We start from the raw sequence: 19862 nt of genomic DNA on the forward strand, positions 1-19862 counted from the left end.
AATGGAATTCAATCATCAGGTTGGTTATGGAGATAGCCGGGTTCAACAGGACTGCTAATAGGTCATCTGCAAATAGTGCAAGTTTATAATCTATGGCATCCACTGTGAGGCCAGAGATGTTCGGATTAAGCCTAATGGAACCAGCCAAGGATTCCATACATAAAATGAAAATAATAGGCGAAAGAGCACAGCCCTGTCTGATTCCATTTTTAATCAGAACCGGTTTAGATAGGAACCCATTAATTTTAATCCTGGCTGTAAAGCGCTAAAATATGGTGAAGGCCGACAGGAACTAATCCCAGATATCGCAAGATCCCCTCCATGAAGATCCAGTTATCCCTGTCAAATGCCTTTTCGGCATCAGTGGACAGCATCACTACTGGGTTGGGATTAGGGAGGCCAATCCCGGGCCGTTTTTTCAATCCCGGGATTCGGGATTGAAAAATGGTCAATCCCGGGATTCCCGGGATTGCAGTAGGGATCAGAGAAAGTTGTAGGAAGCAGCGCTGGAGGGAGGGTGTAGGTAGCGGTGCGGGAGGTAGGGAGGGTGTAGGTAGCGGTGGGGGAGGTAAGGAGAGTATACGTAGCGTTGCGGAAGGTAGGGATGGTGTATGTAGCGGTGCGGGAGGTAGGGAGTGTGTAGGTAGCGGTGCGGGAGGTAGGGAGGGTGTAGGTAGCGGTGCGGGAGGTAGGGAGGGTGTAGGTAGCGGTGCAGGACTCAGAAGGGAGGGTGTAGGTCGCGGCAGGGAGGGTTGGTAGCGGTGCGGGAGCGAGGAAGGCTGTAGGGAGCACCACTGAATGCACGGAGGGAGAGAGGGTGGGTGTAAGTAATAGTACTTACTATTAGACGGGCGGCAACCATTAACACACTGAACGCGGCGGCATTTCAAATGAAGCACCGGCCGCCAGCCAACCAGAGCTGGCGGACCGGCAGCCAAGCAGGGAAGCGGCCGCAGCAGTCGCTCCTGATTGGCTGCTGATGCAGCTTCCCTGATTGGCTGCCGGTCCGCCAGCTCTGATTGGCTGGCGGCCGGCGCTACATTTGAAGTGCCGCCGCGTTCAACTTATTCATGGCTGCCGCCCGCCTAATATTAGTGAGTACTATTACTTACACACCCACCCTCCCGCCGCCGCGCATGCGCAGTATAATCCCGTGAATCCCGGGATTGGATGCTCCAATCCCGGGATTCAAATCCCGGCATTTTTGGGCCCAAATCCCGGGATCCCGCCGATCCCGATCCCGGGATTGGCCTCCCTAGTTGGGATCTATAGAGGCTAAGTGTATTAAATCAATTATTTTAGTAGTGTTGTCACGTGCCTCTCTCCCTGACACAAAGCCCACCTGATCTGAGTGGATCAGGTTATGGAGTAACATTTTAAAGCTATTTACTATCAATTTGGCATACAACTTAATATCCATGTTGAGAAGGCAGATCGGGCGATAGCTGGCACATTGTGCTGGGGCTTTGCCTTCCTTTAAGATGACTGTAATGAATGCTTCCAATGCCTGAGGTGAAAAACTACTCACTTGGGTAATGGCATTGAAAGCAGCCAACATTTTGGAAAGGAGAGAGTCTTTGAAAACTTTTTAATAGGAAATAGTGAACCCATCGGGACTCGGACTCTTCCCAGAAGGCGTCTCTTTAAGGGCCTGCTCTAGCTCAAGAAGGGAGAAAGGTAAATCTAACCAGGCACTATCATCTTCCGACAATGTTGGGAACCCCGTTTCTTGGAGATACTGGTCAACCAGTTCACGAGGGTCCGACAGGACTGTAGGGGATATAGGGTCCTGAAGATTATACAATTTAGAGTAGTAAGAGTGGAATGTGTTGGCTATATCTCTTGTAAGGTTTTGGCGGATCCCTTTCGAATCTACCACTGCTTGAATGTAGAGAGTGGCTCTCTGAGAACGCAACGCCCTAGCCCAGAGCTTCCCTGGCTTGTTTCCCCATTGGAAAATGCGGTTCCTACAGATTCTATAATCTTTTTTTATATCCTCAAAAAGTAGAGCATTAAGGGCAGTTCTAGTCTCATTCAGTTCAGATAGTTCTTGAGATGACGCTCCCAACTTATGCGTTGTCTCTAGAACTTTCAGACGCTGAAGCAAGGCAGCTTTTTTACCCAACTTTTCCCATTTCAACAGGGAGCCCAAATGAATAAACTTACCACGTAGGACACATTTATGGGCTTCCCATACCGTGACTCTGGAAACCTGCGGCGTTTTATTAAGTAAAAATTAGTCATCGATCACCTAATACAACTGAGATTTAAATTGTGAATCCATTAATATTTGCTCATTCAATCTCCAAGTACATTGCCTGAGATCTGGACAGGAGGTCTCCAGAATCAGGAAAATGGGCATATGGTCTGACCACGTGATCAATCCCACCTCAGTGTACCTGAGTAGGTGTAGGAACCTTTGAGGTAGCAGGAAGTAATCTATCCAGGAATAGACACACATGGGGCTGCGTATAAAATGTATAATCCCTGTCCCCGGAATGTTGGAGTCTTCACGTGTTGACCAACTGGTAGTCATGCAGAGCATGACGTACTCTCCGATGTGAAGCAAGAGAGGATCTAGCAGGTGAGCCCGAAATGTTGATTTCCGGCTGGAGAGCCCAATTCAGGTCGCCACCCAGTATCGGAACACCCTCGACCAGCGGGGCTATCAGATTCAAAACTTTGACCAGAAACATGGGCTGTGACTGATTAGGAACATAAACATTGATAAAGGTGTATAACTGACCAAACAGATTACATTTGACCAAGAGCATTCTATCCTCCTCCAAGGCTATAGAGGACACATTTCGAAATGGTAACTGTTTAGATAATAAAATGGCAACTCCCAGAGACTTGCCTTTACTATTATTATTGTAGAGGAAAACGGGTAGTTGCAGTCCTTAAGAATTCGGGCTGTGCCAGATTTGAAGTGCATCTTCCGGAGGAACTCCACGTCAGCTCTGAAGGCAAAGAGATCCCTAAGCAGTCTGGAGCATTTCTCTGGGACATTTAAGCCCTTCACATTAAGAGAAACTAATTTAATCACCGTAACTTTAGCATTAGCAGCCAGCACTCATTATATGGGGAGCAAAATTTGAAGTCAATGAGGAGGGTGTCGACTCTTTTGTGAGCAGAGGATCACAGATAATGGGGGAGAGGAAACGAGAAAGAAAAGGAACAAGGAAAAGATAGAACACATAGTGGAGAATCACTGGAGAAAATACAACCCGCTCTGAAGTGCGAGCGTGGAACAATCGGAAGGAAAGAAATCAACACACTACCACCACTTGGGCACTCGGACGTGCAAAACATGCCAGAGGCCAAGAAGACCAGGGTGGCGCAGAAGTCACTGGGGGTTAGTGACAGTGCCCGCCTTAATTTCAAGCTACAGTGATACACATTTAAATAAATCATTTGTTCTAAACATATAACATAAGTAAGCATAAAATTAATATTCCATTACAGTAACCGTCAATTTGGTCAAAACAGTGGGCCACAGCAGTGTAGAGTATGCGTATTATGTTAAAGGAGTAGTGTAGCCTTTTTTTGTGAGTCTAGGAGAAGTCCAAATTTCTAAGTACCTTCACGACCGATGCCGTGCATATTACAAAAAAAAACAGTCCATGGAAGAAAGGTAGAACCCAATAGTGAGCAACAGATACAACTCTTGGACTACCCAGAGACTCCACACATTCTCAGAGTAACAGCCAAAAAGGGTCTAGGCTACACCGGGGCTGACATGGTAATGTCCTGTTTTTTTAGCAGCTAGTTGTTCCATCGGCAGCTTTGGATTATGTTGTACAAGTTTCCAGTCATTGTTGGGGTGAGAAAGCTCAGGTGGTATGGAACGTACTAGAGACTCCTGCAAGTCCGGGACGGTGACCAAGGGAATACTGAGAACTTGGCAGAAAGGGGACAAATCAGTTGAATCCTTAAAGGTATGCAGCCTACCATTTTGGGAAACTTGCAAGCTAAATGGGAAGTCTCATCTATTTTTGATCCCCATCTATATTTGATCCCCATCTGACGAAGCTCAGCAGTGAGAGGCTGCAGTGCCCTACGCCTTTGGAATATAGACCAGGATAAGTCTTGGAAGATCTGGAGATGGTGGTCTTCAATCTTTATTACATCCAAATGATGGACTTTGCGGAGGATGTCCTCTTTCTGTGAGTAGTAATGCAAACGACAAATTATATACCTTGGCCGGTCCAATGGAGCACCCCTAGGTCTGAGGGCCCGATGCGCCCTATAAAACTTAATCACAGCGTTAGGATATTGATCCAAGAGTTCATTAAAGACCCTAGTAAGAAAGTCTATGAAGCCCTGGGGTGGGATATCTTTGGACACGCTCAGGTTGTTCCTCCTGCCACGATTATCCAAATCGTTAAGGTGTTCCTGTAATTGGCGAAGATCAGTCGCTTGTCTAAGGAAAACTTTGCGGAATGCGTTATGAGCCGATGCGGAGTCAGAGGAAAAACCTTCTAGGGAAGACAGCTGGGTACCTATGTGTGACACTTCCGATTGAACAGCGACAATATCAGAGCGAACTGTCTCCCGAAGTCTGCATTCCAAATGTTCAAAAGCCTGCTTGGTAGGCATGGAGCGGAGTAATTATAGAATCTGTGAGACACCACTGGTCTCTGGTGTGGGTTCTAGATCCATAGTGTTCTCACCCGCATGGGAAGGTGAATCTGAGGCGGGAGACAGCCGTGGAGTAGAGGGCGTAGAAGCATCCCCCGCAGGGACAGAGCCCTGGGGCAGGAGAAATTGCCTCATATCTGCCAAAGACAGAGTCCCCATTTGCAGAGCAGGAGTCCCCTTTTGCGATTTCCATCCGTCAACGTGGGCGTTTTTCTTGCCTCTCACCATGAGATAATAGAATAGCACAAAAGGTCTCCAACGGAATGTTATGTGAGTGGCCATGACACATTCCCCCCAGCAGAGAAAGTGGCTATCTGGACATGGTCATGTGGATACACATTTATTCAAGATGACTGTAGAGCCATCCGTGGAGCAGAACATAGTATATCAGCGAGTTCATGCAGCATAAGACACCATGCCTTTGGGCTTCATGAGAAGGCCAGAGGTTGATAGGTTTGGCTGGTAGGGAGTACAGGGGGAGAGTCTCCCAGCAACACACCGTAGCAGACCGTTGACCTTCCTTTAAGGAGTGTGCTGTTTTCTGTCCAGGAATCAGGGCATATCAGGCAAGGGTATTCCCCTTACGGTGAAAGACATTGCCGGTATCAAGGACCACAGAGGGAGTTGACAGATGTACAGAACCCAGCCAGTACAGGCATGCAGGATAAAGCAGGCGGACCAGGGGCAGTATTTCTCCCCAAACGGAGTAGATGCAGCTACCTCTCGCAATCACCTTACACCGTGGGCCATCTGGCACACAGGAAGTGTCACACCTGACCTCAAATATCTCAGGCAATGTCCAGTGTGCTGGGGAGAATTCTTTTCAGGAGAGTAAGGTTAAAGAAGTGCAGAGTCTGTGATTCAAAGGGAGCTGCACAAAGACCACTACTACACAGACAGACTGATCTCCTGATATAACAAGTGCTGCTTAAATAGCTGGCTGTGAAAGATCAATGACCAGTGGCATATAAATTGGGCATAATAACCCAATATGTGCCAGGTAGTGGGGAGCAGTTAGCAAGATGCAGACTACTTACTCAGTTTGGTATAATGTCAGGGTGGGGGGAATATATGAAGACGTCTTAGACATGGAGCACAGTGCCTCCTGTGACACACTCACCCCCCTTCAGGATGTTCTGGGTACCAGCCACTCGTGATGGGGTCCAGCAAAGGAGAGTCATACTCAAGTCTCCCTATCAGTCACAGTAATTGAAGAAGTCATCCTGTCACCTGAGAATGAGGAAACCCCGGCTCCAGAAAACCACCGGGCGGACAGTCACCTGACGCCTGCTGGGAGACATAGGGCTGTTTCATACGCAGCATTTTTGATCGGATGGCAAAAAGCCGGACTAACTTTATCCGGCTTTTTGTCATCCGACAGAGTCTTTCACACTCAACGGCTTTGAGCCGTGTGTAATGCTGTGAGCATGCGCAGCAGCAGACACGGCTTGAAAAAAAACGTTGTGTGTGAAAGCTCCCCTTCACACACACGGTTAACTTCATACAAGGACGGCACAGCCCCGTCAGCCGGACTTTTCAGTGGATATTTCCGGCTGCAACCTGGCAGTCGGGCCGGGGCCGTGTCGTGTGAAAGCACCCTACACTTTACATTATTAATTACAATACTGGCATGGGGAAAAAGCCATCCGTTTTTTTCCCGACCAGCAAAAGCTGCCGCATGTGTAATAGCCCTTACGCTCAGCTTCTTCCCGGCGCCCGCTTACAACAGGCTCCTGCCGCAGGACTACCGTGATACGGTCAGGAGGCAGAGCAGAACTCACAGGTCCATATACACCCGCGGTCCATGTGTGTGCCCAGCGGCGTCCGTTCTATGCTCCAGAAGTGGCCATCGGATTCACTGTAGGAGTTTACAATGAGGGGAGGCCACAACCTGCAGGGATCATATTATAAGTCCCCCAGCTCCATGACAAACCCTCTTCAATTTGGGGTGACCCCCTGTGCATATTAGGGCAACAGAGAAGCTCAGAGGGGTTGTTCACCGGGCAAATATGTAGATATTAAGCTGCAGCCAATGGGAGCTCCCCAGAGACACGTCTGTGCACCTTGCCAGCCAGGCTACGCCCCCTGTTATGCTGTATGATGACAGAGGCTGGACAAACCACATATTGATTTGATTTAAATTTCCCTTCAGTTCATTCACTTTGCATTTTGTTAATTGATCAAAATAAACTATCAACACTTCTGATTTGGAAAGCCTTCTTACTTTGCAGCATTTTTTCCACACCTGCCTAAAACTTTTGCACAGTACTGTATATGTTTGCAAGACAAGAAATAAGCATTCAGGTAAATCGGTACAGTCTGATAATGAGGCAGACATTAAGAATGCTTGACAAATATGTGACTTTATTATAGCAATGGAGAACTAACACCAGATTAATCTTAATCTGACAAAGGGAGACTAAATAAAATTGTTGGTTATTATCTGCTGTCAAACTTCTATGGGTTTTTATTTTTCTTCTCCCAAATAATCAGTTTTCAGCTCCTTTTCCTACACTGAGTTTCAGAGTTTTATTTTAAACAACTGTAAAAGCAAGTGTTACATTTTTGTGTGTGTGCCAATCGTGGCTGTAAGTGAGGATAGATTCATCTCTGAGTCATCATAGCTGGCTGTTCTGTTCTTAAGCAAGTGTTAATTGTATCTATCCATCATTAGTATGTGGCAGCAGCCTCGTCACTCCCATGGATGGCCTAGTGTATTGGAACAGCAACACGCCAGGTCTGCACAAACTTCTTCTGTCAGCTCTCCTGATAACAATTTCCAGCACTGACCACTCATTGCTTGGCCCCTGGTGGGTTCCCAGTGCTCTGCTGGCTGCCAGCCATCTATTACTCCTTCACTAGCCAATATAACAACCCTAGGGTTATCATGTCTCTTTTCTGTTTGTTAAATTAACATTGAATGAATCCCAATGATGTTCAAATAGTAGGTGCAGACAGAAAGGTTGAAAGTGTTTATATAATATACTAATGTAAAACTATAAAAAAAAAAGAAGAAAAAGATAAGTTTGCAAAGCACAGATATAACAGGAACAGAGTTTGAAAAAGTTAGTTGGAATAGAAATTAACCTGATTGCAAGCAGATCTTTACTTAGGGATCTAGAGATACATGTATTAAAACTGAAGTTAACGAGATTCTCTAAAGCTGAGAATTGAATTCATTCACTGCAGGTAAGTCAGCAAGCAAAATAGGCCCTACACACGGGACGATTAGTGTGATATGAATGATGATCGATATCGTCCAAATTGGCTTGCATTGAAAAACTATGAAAAAACAACGATGAACGACCTCCACACTAAACGATATGATCAATATATTTCATTCTTAGATATCGTCCGGTGTGTAGGGCCGATGAGCCTTCATCCACCTGAAATGCGTTAGTCAAACCCACTCTGAAATCACCAGTTGCTACTGTGTAATGATGTCAGTCAGGGTCAGAGCGGCTGAGAGTGGTCATAGACCTGGGTACTGTGGGAGTGGCCAAATCCAGAGAGGCATGACCACGCCCCCTAATAAACCAGGATAAAATAGTTTCTGCCTACTGCACAGGGATGGGATATGGTTAAGATACCGGCTGTCGGGATCCTGGCAGTTTGAAAACAGACGACAGATCCTTCACCCATTTAAATGATGACACTGGAATCCAGAAAGCATCAGGAGACCAATGCCGGAATCCCAACAGCCAGAATCCCAACAGCCAAAATACAGATCATACGTATAGCAAGCGGGTTAGGGCTGGGGACGGGTAGGGTTAGGCTGCGGGGGTGGGGGTGGTGGTCAGGGTTAGGCTGCGGAGGGGTGGTCTGGGTTAGACACCACCAAGGGGGAGGTTAAGTTTAGACACTATGGGAGGAGCGTTAGGATTAGGTAGGGGATAGGGGGGGTTAGGTTTAGGTACTACCAGGGGAAGGTTAGGGTTAGGCACTAAGGCATAGGCGTTTCTATAATGGGTGCAGTGTGTGCAGTGAACACAGGCACCTGGGTCCAGGGGGGCCCACACCGCATACACTGCACCCATATATTATACGGCGGTCCTGCACTGAGGACAGAAATCACTCAGAAAATGGGCACCACGCGGAGACCTGCGCATGCGCAGCAGACTCTGGCATTATACTAGTGTCTACTGCTGCCAGAGAGGAGGGGGCCCGCGATGGAGGCTGCCTTCTCATAAAACACCCTTGCACTAAGGGGAGGTTGGGGTTAGGCTGCTGGAATGGAGGGTTAGGGGGTAGGAGAGAGGTCATAGCATACTTACCTAGTGCCATATGGGATTTTATACATTGGGATGCCAGTATTGTTACCACCTGTATCCCGTCCGCCGGTCACACATACTGAACCCACAGGGAGGGGTGCCAGCAGCCGCATAAAGGGGGCATCGGCGTCTGCACAGGGAGACATTTGTCCCCCTCAGAAATGCTGCAAACGGGGACTGTGGCTCTTTAGCAGCTGACCCGGGTTTGTTGGAAGGGCCCGCAGTAGTCGAGCCTGGGTCAGCTGCTAAGACTGGATAATTAGTACATGCTTCCCCCCTCTCACTGCCTCTGGTCAGGTCGTTATACTGCTACAGTTTTCCACCCAAGGGATCAAGTGGAGAATATGTTGAATATGGGTTTGGAATGTTTTTTTGACAATAATAATGTCAACAGCTGTTATATAGACCCCATTATGTTGACATGTATATGTCAACAGATAAAATGTTGACATGTTCAAAATGTCAACACCATAATGTCAACACAATGTCGATATGTTTAAACTGATGACAGCCAAAGTATTCTCTTTCCTCTTTTTTTTCTTTCCTCTTTGTGACAGCCAAAATGTCGACAGATACATAATGTCAACACCCAATTTGAACCCTAGCCCCAACATTAACCCTAAAATGTCTATTATCAACATTTTAACTGTTGAGAATTGATGTGTCGACATATTAGTTATTAACATTGTAACCATGGGGCTAATTCAGACCCTGACACTATGAAGCGTTTTCTGCACATCTGCGCATGCGCGTCTGCCGGTATTCGTATGTGCAAGGTCCTAAACTGCATTCTCTTCAGAATGCAGTTTAAGACCTGGAGGGGGGTTGGAATGGAGCGTCACAACTGCGTTTTGTGGGCGTTGTTGCTCCGTTTTAGGGGCATGGTCCAGATAACACAGGCGTGTCCGGACCGTTTGCAGGGAGGGCTGCACCAACTGCGTGATATCACACGCAGCCGCTGCAACCCTTAACATGGCGGATAGCCACCTGCCTTCGCAGCCTGCTACTCGAAACATGGGAAAGCATCGCCGAGGCACGATGCACTCACATGTCTGCAGGGGGAGGGGGGCTGGATCTGGCATGCAGGGTGGACTTGCCCTGTGCTGGACGTCCCCCACATGTCAAAGAAATTGATCCTAGATGTGCGTTTCTATGATCAAGTCTGAATTAGGCCCCATGTCTGCATTATAGCATTCAACTTTTTGGTGTAAACATTGTAATTTCAATAACATGACTACATCCCATATACCATTGGCATATACCATTGGCTAAAAATATGTTACTCTCCTGCTGCTCTGGACCTACAAGTCACAGCAGACCTTAACACATTCTTGTCAACGTACAGGAGTCCTCCGGGTTCCTATTCTGTACCCGTTATATGGCATTGGATACAATTGGGCATCCGTTCATTCATGCAGCTCCTGTTCGGCAGCCATCAGGACTTCGGCCCTCATTCCGAGTTGTTCGCTCGGTAAGTTTTATCGCATCGCAGCGATTTTCCGCTTAATGCGCATGCGCAATGTCCGCACTGCGACTGCGCCAAGTAAATTTGCTATGCTGTTAGGATTTTTACTCATGGCTTTTTCATCGTTCTGGCGATCGTAGTGTGATTGACAGGAAATGGGTGTTACTGGGCGGAAACAGGCCGTTTTATGGGCGTGTGGGAAAAAACGCGGGAGTGGCTGGAGAAACGGAGGAGTGTCTGGGCGAACGCTGGGTGTGTTTGTGACGTCAAACCAGGAAAGATAAGCACTGAACTGATCGCAGATGCCGAGTAAGTCTGAAGCTACTCTGAAACTGCTACGAGATGTGTAATCGCAATATTGCAAATCTTTCGTTCGCAATTTTAAGAAGCTAAGATTCACTCCCAGTAGGCGGCGGCTTAGCGTGTGCAATACTGCTAAAATCGCCTTGCGAGCGAACAACTCGGAATGAGGGCCTTCATTCACTTCAGAAGAAGAGGAGTAAGAAGAAGAAGATAAGGGTGAAGAAAGTAGAAGAGAAATAAGAAAGGAAAGATGGTGCAGGCAAGAGGAAAGTGGTTCATCAGTGGCACTTTTGAGTTTTGGGAACAAATCATAGTTGGCCCCGACCTTTGTATGATAAGACCAGTAAAGGCAGATATAGACAAATTTGGTGCATTGGCAATATCAGACACAGTGGAGCAATGTTTTTGCCTGTGCATGCATCTGAATTACAATGTGCAACCGTCCCATTTTTGTACGTTCAGAGTTACAGTTCCAATTTGGATGAAAGGTAGTAGAAACATGAAGTACATTACTCAGGGGTACATTAAGAGAGGAGTGGGCCTGTGTGCAGGCTCCTTGCAGGCCCCATCCTCTCTGTCAGCTTCCGCAGCGCTGTAGACTCTGCATGCGTGATTCACCAGGAAAATTACCACTGCGCCTTTTTCCAGGTCATTTATGTCACCCCCTTGACCCAGGGGCCCGTGTGCATCACATACCCTGCACCCATTGTAAATATGCCAGTGGCATTAATATACAATAAGTTGGAGGTAACGGGATGGCTAAAAAATTTAACAGATATGTTGCATGTTATGGGGGGTCTGGGACTCCAGGTCGACAATAAAAAGGTCGGCACACCTTAGGTCGACGCCAATTGGTCGACACGCCTTAGGTCGACATGGACAAAAGGCCGACATGTACAAGGTCGACATGGAAAAGGGTCGACATGAGGTGTTTTTTTGTGTCGTTTTCTTCGTAGAGTGACCGAGAACCCCAATTAGTGCACCGTGTCCCCTCGCATGGCTCGCGAGCTTCGGGCATGGTGCCTTCGCTCCGCTTCGCTCGGCACAGATTACCGTTCCAATCGTAGTCCACGTGGATCGTTAAGTATGAAAAGGTTCCAAAAAAGAAAAAAATTGTGAAAAACTCATGTCGACATTTTTCCATGTCGACCTTGTTCCTGTCGACCTTTTGTCCATGTCGACCTAAGGTGTGTCAACCAATTGGCGTCGACCTAAGGTGTTTTGACCTTTTTTTGTCGACCTGGAGTCCGGATACCGTTATGGGAGTGTCGGAGGTGAGTGTCGAACTTATGAGTGACAGCAGTCCTGTACAAAGGAGTACAGTCTTACATAGGAGGCCATACTCTGCCATAGAGATGGTGGTGCATAATCGGTATTTCAAAATCTATGGATGGTGATAGTGACTGTCTCACTCCTTACACATTCAGATGCTGACTCAGGATTAGCCCCATAAAGAGCATAAAGGACAGACAAACAATGCAGTGATTGGTCATTAAAAGAGAGACTAAGGTGCACATGCAACATTAGAGACAAACAAATGGGGAAGGATAGGCACAGAGACACTCAAACAGGAGGCACATAAAGAGGGGAAAGAAGGACCTCCCCTGGCGCTCTCCGAAGATTAACTTTTCATGATTGCTCCACCATCGTGCATCCAATCGGACTTGCTTGCATAATCAAGGCAAGTGACAAGAGGGCCTGCTAGGTCCCACCAGGCCCTAGGTGGTCATCTGTTCCACCTTCTTAGTAATCCAGCCATGCAGGGGCATTAGTTCATCCCAGTCGCCCGGATGCAAGTTGGAGTTTGGTGCCCCCCCTCCGCACACACACCTTAAAAAAGGAAATACAAACATGATGTGAGTGTGTATATATGTATAGATGTACTATATATATATATATATATATATATATACACAGTCACACACACACACACACACACATGACACTCTCAGCTATTCAATTGGTAGGGCTCAGGCTATGCTGTGTGACATTCGCCGGTGGATCAGGGTCAGACTCACGAGATTCAGACGTTTGCTGCATGCAGAATCAGTGTTTACCAGTGGATCCCATCTCACAGTCCAGCAGCAGATGCAGGTACACCATTGCTTGCTACAGCACAGCCTGAACAATATCAGATGTGAGCCGTCCTGTCCCCTATCACAAGCGTTAGCATGGCTCCTGGGACAGAGCCCTTTAACTCTGCAGCAGCAGTGGGTGCGTCACAGAGATCTTGAAAGAGCAGCGGTCACCCTTGGATCCCGCTGAGAAGCACACAGGTGCTGCTGTACATGCAAGTACCCCTTCTGGGCTTTGAGCCCGAAGGCAAGCATCTCCATTGCCTCTGGGAGTTCTGCCCCTGCAGTCTTGAGGTAGAGTAGATTTAAAATGTGCAGAGAAATTTAGATTTGGAAGAGGCATGTTCTAACTCAAATCTACATTGCAGTGTAAAAATGATACATTTTACATTTTACATTTTACAGTGTAAAAATGATACATAAGTCCAGCATTTGTGGGCTACATGAAAAATCAGACAATAATGTGTTCACCCCATATGCAAAAATAATAACGTAATTGCATCCCTTGTGTTGCAGCTTAGTTTGTCCAGGTGCAATGCTACTATTGTACTTTTTTTCTGCCTTGTTCTCAACTCAGAAGCCCCTTAATGTGCAGTAACATTAATGTGTTAAGGGGGCTGTCCTTAATGTGCCACTGCATCTAGAATGAAAGTTCCCACATATAAAATAATTACCAATATAATTATTATCGAAGGCTATGTGTTTGGGTTTCAGAAATCGATTCTCTTGTTACCTGCATTGACTATGTTTGCTGTACCATATATGCTACTTTTTTGTATTTTTAGTCTCATTTGTGGTACTTTGTATGTCATACAAATTGTATACTCTGTTAATTAAAATAAAATAAAAAATACTGTTTTAAAAAAAAAATAACCAACAACATTCACAAACATATATGTAGAATTCACCTTTCCTTGACAGAACATAGGGGGTCATTCCGAGTTGATCGCACTTTGCAACTTTTTGCAGCCCGTGCGATCAGATAGTCGCCGCCTATGGGGGAGTGAATTTTCACTTTGCAAGTGTGCGAACGCTTGTGCAGGGGAGCTGTACAAAAACATTTTGTGCAGTTTCTGAGTAGCTCTGAACTTACTCAGCCACTGCGATTACTTCAGCCTGTCAAGTCCCGGAATTGACGTCAGACACCCGCCCTGTAAACGCCTGGTCACGCCTGCGTTTTCCTCTCCACTCCCAGAAAACGGTCAGTTTCCACCCCGGAACGCCTTCCTGCTGTCAGTCACCTTTCAATCACTGCTGCGATCGAAATCTAGATTAGAACATTCACTGCCTGGCGTTCCCTGTCGCCGGGCAGCGATGCACCTGCGCATTGCGGCCGCAGTGCAAGGGCATTCCGGACCCAATCTCACGACTGCGGAAAACTACAGCGTGCAATCGGGTCGGAATGTCCCCCATAAGACAGTTAAGATTACATTTACATTTGATACTAATACCGTAAAAGTCAAATATACGAAAACATCAACTTGTCCTTGTTGTGCCAGTACTTGCTTTGAAAGGTCACTATAGAAAGTAACATAGGGCATAGAGTGTGATGGCAGATAAGAACTACTGGCGTAGTCCGGCCCATCTATATAATTTTGTGCCATATACTATAGAAAGACCATTGTGTCACTATTGAGTCAAGGAATGTCACCAGTAAAAGCTTAGTAAGGTCTTCATGCGATCTGCAGGTCGCCAGCTGGACTATACCTTAACTAAACCTTAAACAATAAAATACAAAGTCAATTATGTATAAAATGACATTTTAGAACTATTAGTTCTCTCTAATACCAGCTGCATGAACAACTGTTTTTCACTCTTGTATTTAACTATATTAATACACTGATCTAAATAAAATAAATAACTAAAAATACATTGCAAAAAATATATAGAAAAATATTTTTCTTACATTGACATAGTGCAATCTTGCAAAAATTGTTACTAAAGGCACAGAATAAACTTCAGACAAAAGGAGTTTAAAGACAAATTATGCCTAATTTCTTTTCAAATAAGTGATGTCTCCTACTACATACATATTTGATGCCCTTTTGCTGTACATATATCATCAGTAAAATAAAGGGACTTTTGTGCTTATACTTGTTTTTCAGAATGAACATTATACCAGTCATTTATTACATTGTTTATTTTCTGAGGTCTAGCCTGAATGTAGGCAAATATGTACTTAGTAAAAATAAGAAGCATACATGAATATACATGAATATATTCGAAAATAAAGCACTAGAAAGCTGCAGTATTATATATCCACCACTAGGTGGCAGAGAATAACTATTAGTGATCATTGGTGTGTTTATTGGTTTTGTCTTTATATTCTTGTTATTTTTCTTTCCGATTTGAAATAGAAACACAATAAAAAAGAAAACTGTAAAACTGTAAAACACAGGACACATCTATTTTTAGAACAATATTACAACTATTACAATATTACTTTTAATACACTGAATTCCCCCACTGAATGTGTTGTAATTATGTAATAACTCCTAAAGGAAATATATCAGTAAGGAATTGACACAGTTATCAGCTGCAATGCCAGCTAATTGATATTATTCCAGATATATAACTTGAAATACATTAAACTAAAAGTTATCTTCTTAATGTGTCTATGACTATTCAATAAATACAGGGTAGCACTGGTTTTAGCAAACTATGTTCATGAGCTAGCAAACTCTAGATGCCACCTTCACAGATAAAGGCACAGTGTCCATCAGGGCATAAGAAGTCCATCTAGAAATGTGCTTATCGAGACCATGTGTTAATAGATTATACTGAATATATGCATACTGTAATAGATAGAAGGAAATATTTCCTGCAAAGAGAAAGCAGGCGGGGGAATAAAGTCAATATGCAATGTAATCCTTGTGCTAAGCATATTGCTGAGGATTGTGGTACACTGGAACATACCTAGCCTGGGAGAACTATCATACATGGCTATTGGTAGACTAGCGTCCCCGCGTATTAAGATACAATTTAAAAGTTTGTTTGTCTATCTATAGATATCTCTATCTATCTCTATCTATATATAGATATCTATCTATCTATCTATCGATATATATATACACACACACACACACACACACACACACACACACACACACACACACACACACACACACCACATACAATATCCTGCATAACTGAGTTTAGTGGAATTCTAAGCAGTACACCAGTATCTGGGGCGATGTGCAGGACCTGTCACTTACTATGGAAAGCTGACAAGGCCGTTTACATATCCTTAATATAAGACCCCCATCCATCCCCGCAATGCACTGTGCATCTGGAGGTAAGGCCAGTGCTATAGACATGACTGTGGACGCTGGACGAAGAGTCCTGCAATAACAGACAGATTCTCCGGGCTTCTGGCTTGGCAGGGTGGCTGGAAAACTACCTGGCTGTTCCTTGTTCACAAAGTTAGCGCCGTATTGATCTTGGCCTATACATTAACTTCTTGGTGGGGTGAAAAGCAAACAGACATCTCTGGCAATGTGAGGTCTGTTTCTCTCAGGGAGTCAGGGGGAACTATGAGAAGAGGATCCCAGCAGGGAGAGCTGCTGCAGGGGGGACTTGCAGAGGGAGGTGAGGAAGGGGTCTTGTTAACGCTGCTGAAATAAACACAGACCACCCAACTTGTCTGCCAGATCTCAGGAAGCCTCATCAGCCCCCTCGTGTCTCATTCTTCCTTCTTATTAATGGACAACTTACTTTTAGAGGTCTTAACACAATGGCACTTGGTTGTACTGTGCCCCCATTATGCTGGAGTTTATCTTATTGTCAGACTGTATTTTTACAAGGTGATTATGTCTGTGTCTGGCTCAGTTGTGCATATCATACCCCTGCAGTAACTCCAGCGCTGTCCACACACAGAAGCTGCTATTGTGTCCTGTCCTGCACCTGGTGACACTGTGTATTATTCATACAGTACATCCCTCTGGGCTCCTGCTGTGTGCTGTCTGCAAAGGACCAGCCCTTCCCTCTCTTATCATCTAACAGAACATATTTTTATTATATTAAAATACGTAGATGGAGAGGGTTAGAATCTATTAGACAGACTCTACTACAAAAACACTGAAAATTTGACTTTCCTGAACTTGATCATTTAAATGTCATTAATTTTCTATCATTTTTAGGTTCTATTAAAAAAAGTAGTAATAATAATAATAATAATAATAATAATAATATTCTTTGCTATGTGGCTATTGTTCTATTGGTATCGTCTGTATATGGTATGATATACCAATATAAGACCTGTAAGTGTACCCCTATAGCTCAAAGAGAATATAAATGTGAATGGTACATCAGCCTGTTATAAAGTATTATACTTTCGATTGCCCATTGTAAACAGAGACATGTTTGGTGCAATTAGTGACATAGGTGCAGATATTGGGATACATATAGAGAACATTATATGATTTATTTAGTGACTACATATATATATATATATATATATATATATATATATATACATACCTACATTGTGCTTGGAGTAGTTAGGAGAAATTCATAACTTGACAAATTTATTTTCATAGGTGTATTAAATACTATAGATTTAATTTTATTACCAATTAAGTCATTAGATAAAACATACCGCTATGAAAGTGAAAATAACTGTGATTAGATAATCCGTTCTGTTATGTGTAATACCTAACGTAATATATAGATAATATTTAATGAAATCCACTATTCAAATGACCGAATATTCAAATCAAATCTTCAAGCAAATACATTTTACTCGTGAACGGCTCTGACTTCTATGCGCCATAAACATGATTCACTAAAATGTCTCCTATGTATATTTTTATGTAATTTTCCGGCTCACTGCATTAATATTCTATTCTGCAACAATATGACCAATGTAATTACAGTATTCATTCTACGTTTTTTTATTTATACATTTATTTATTTAAGATCTCCAAATTGCAAATCAGTACGCTGGAGTATGCTTAGCCATGTTATTACACTATTAGTTATGGATAATAAAATTATACTGAGTACAAATAAATAAATAAATAAATATATATATATATATATATATATATATATATATATAAACAGCATCTGTGTGTATATAATACTGAAACATTACATTAATAAAATGAGTTATCAAAAACAATGTCGGTAACTGAGATATACGCAAGAAGTAATCTGTAAATCCTGTGATCACATATTTTTAGCTGTTTCTTCTAAATTTAAAATGACTTTTGCGTTTATATACAGTACGAACATGGTGCAACAATCTAGAGCGACCAGCTAGGAATTATTTCTGAAAATGCAAGTTATACGGATCCATTATCTTATTAGTTGCTCTGCATTACTGTACAGTGACACTTTGTTAGAAAATAAAAATAACCAATGTCTTTGATGATTGATCTATAGATAGTGTATACTTATGTGAAGTTCGGTGGATTTTTATATTCTGCAAACTATTGGAAATACAGAATTGTTGGGTTTTTTTTTAAAGAAGGTGAAGGGTTAAATGTTATCACTAATCATGGCATAAGGTCAGCATTCCCAACTGTGTCCTAACCAATGAAGTTTCGCCCTTTTTTTAGGAGCCAGCCAATCAGAGCTTCCCAGGCTGCAGCTGTCACTCACAGGTGAGGAATGAGAGAGAGTGCAAAGACAGCATCCAAAGTCAGGGATACCTCTGCAGAGAGCTCAGCCTGCATAGGACACAAAGGGGCACAGCTCAGCTTGCATATGAGACATAGAGGAACAGCTCAGCCTGCATATGAGACATAGAGGAACAGCACAGCCTGCATATGTGACACAGAGGAACAGCACAGCCTGTGTATGAGACAGAGGAAGAGCACAGCCTGTGTATAAGACACAGAGGAAGAGCACAGCCTGCATATAAGATACAGAGGAAGAACACAGCCTGCGTATAAGACACAGAGGAAGAACACAGCCTGCGTATAAGACACAGAGGAAGAACAGCCTGTGTATAAGACACAGAGGAAGAACACAGCCTGTGTATAAGACACAGAGGAAGAGCACAGCCTGTGTATAAGACACAGAGGAAGAGCACAGCCTGTGTATAAGACACAGAGGAAGAACACAGCCTGTGTATAAGACACAGAGGAAGAATACATCCTGCGTTTAAGACACAGAGGAAGAGCACAGCCTGTGTATAAGACACAGAGGAAGAACACAGCCTGCGTATAAGACACAGAGGAAGGGCACCACAGCTTGTGCCAGGGTCAGTTTCTGCTGAATATTCAGAGACCTGAATAGAAGACACTCTCTGGGACAGGCACAGTCTGAGTAGGACCCTGCAGCTGGAGTTGGAGCCTGTTTGGGGCAAGGAGGTTGCTGAATTCCTCTGCGCTGCTGCTAACCTCTGCATTATCTCTGGATGACAGGGAAGACTCTCCATAGATGAGATCTCCTGTGTCTCTCTGTGACATCTCCCCAGGAGGACCCTCAGTTGCTGCAGACACCCGGATAATCCCCACCAAGCGGATGATCCCTACAGCTCCGAGCCTGGGGTCTCAGGTGGCTGCCGCCCAGTGATCATTACCTGCTGCGGATAGTACATAGGGAGACCAAGCCCCAGCTCAGACGCTTCCAGATGGCCCTGCGCAGCTCCGGCAGCCTCACCCCATTCTCCATCCAGGCCATCCTGAACAAGAAGGAGGAACGCGGGGCAGGGTTCCCCCGGCTGGCGCGCCTGCTCCCCGCCGGCAGCCCCACCACCCCTGCCTGCTGCTGGAGGCTGTTCGGTGAGGTGGACGCGGGACTGACCTCTCCCTGCGGCGGGGCTCGGGGGCCAGGGAGGGAGCAGGCTGCCTGGGACTCGGACTCGGCTCTCAGTGAGGAAGGAGAACCTGGGAGGCCGGGGGAAGGGGAGCTGATGGAGGGGTCGAGGCTCAGGAAGGATCAGCGGCTGCTGGAGGCCAGACCTAAGGGGGAGGAAGAGGAGGAGACCCCGGGCTGCAGTGACTGCGAGCTGGCCGCCAGTGTCTCAGGTAGGGGCTGCTCCTGCTATGGATGGGGTCGTCTGGGGACATATACTACAGTATAATACACAGGCAGGGGCTTCCCGGGCCCTGTCTCTACATTACTCCAGGTGATGATGGCACATAACTGAGTTCTGCA

General features: G+C 45.0%; 1 protein-coding gene across 1 annotated transcript in view; it reads left to right on the forward strand.

Moving 5' to 3' along the window:
- NKX3-2 (NK3 homeobox 2) overlaps window positions 1–19862 on the forward strand; it is a 126437-nt gene that overhangs the window by 101892 nt on the left and 4683 nt on the right. Inside the window, exon 5 of the mRNA XM_063922962.1 lies at window positions 18317–19732. Within this exon, the coding sequence (XP_063779032.1) occupies window positions 19336–19732 (397 nt within the window). The 5' untranslated portion in view covers window positions 18317–19335. The remainder of the gene's footprint in view (window positions 1–18316; window positions 19733–19862) is intronic.

Source organism: Pseudophryne corroboree, chromosome 1 (genome assembly GCF_028390025.1).
Source record: "Pseudophryne corroboree isolate aPseCor3 chromosome 1, aPseCor3.hap2, whole genome shotgun sequence".
Classification (NCBI taxonomy): Eukaryota; Metazoa; Chordata; class Amphibia; order Anura; family Myobatrachidae; genus Pseudophryne; species Pseudophryne corroboree.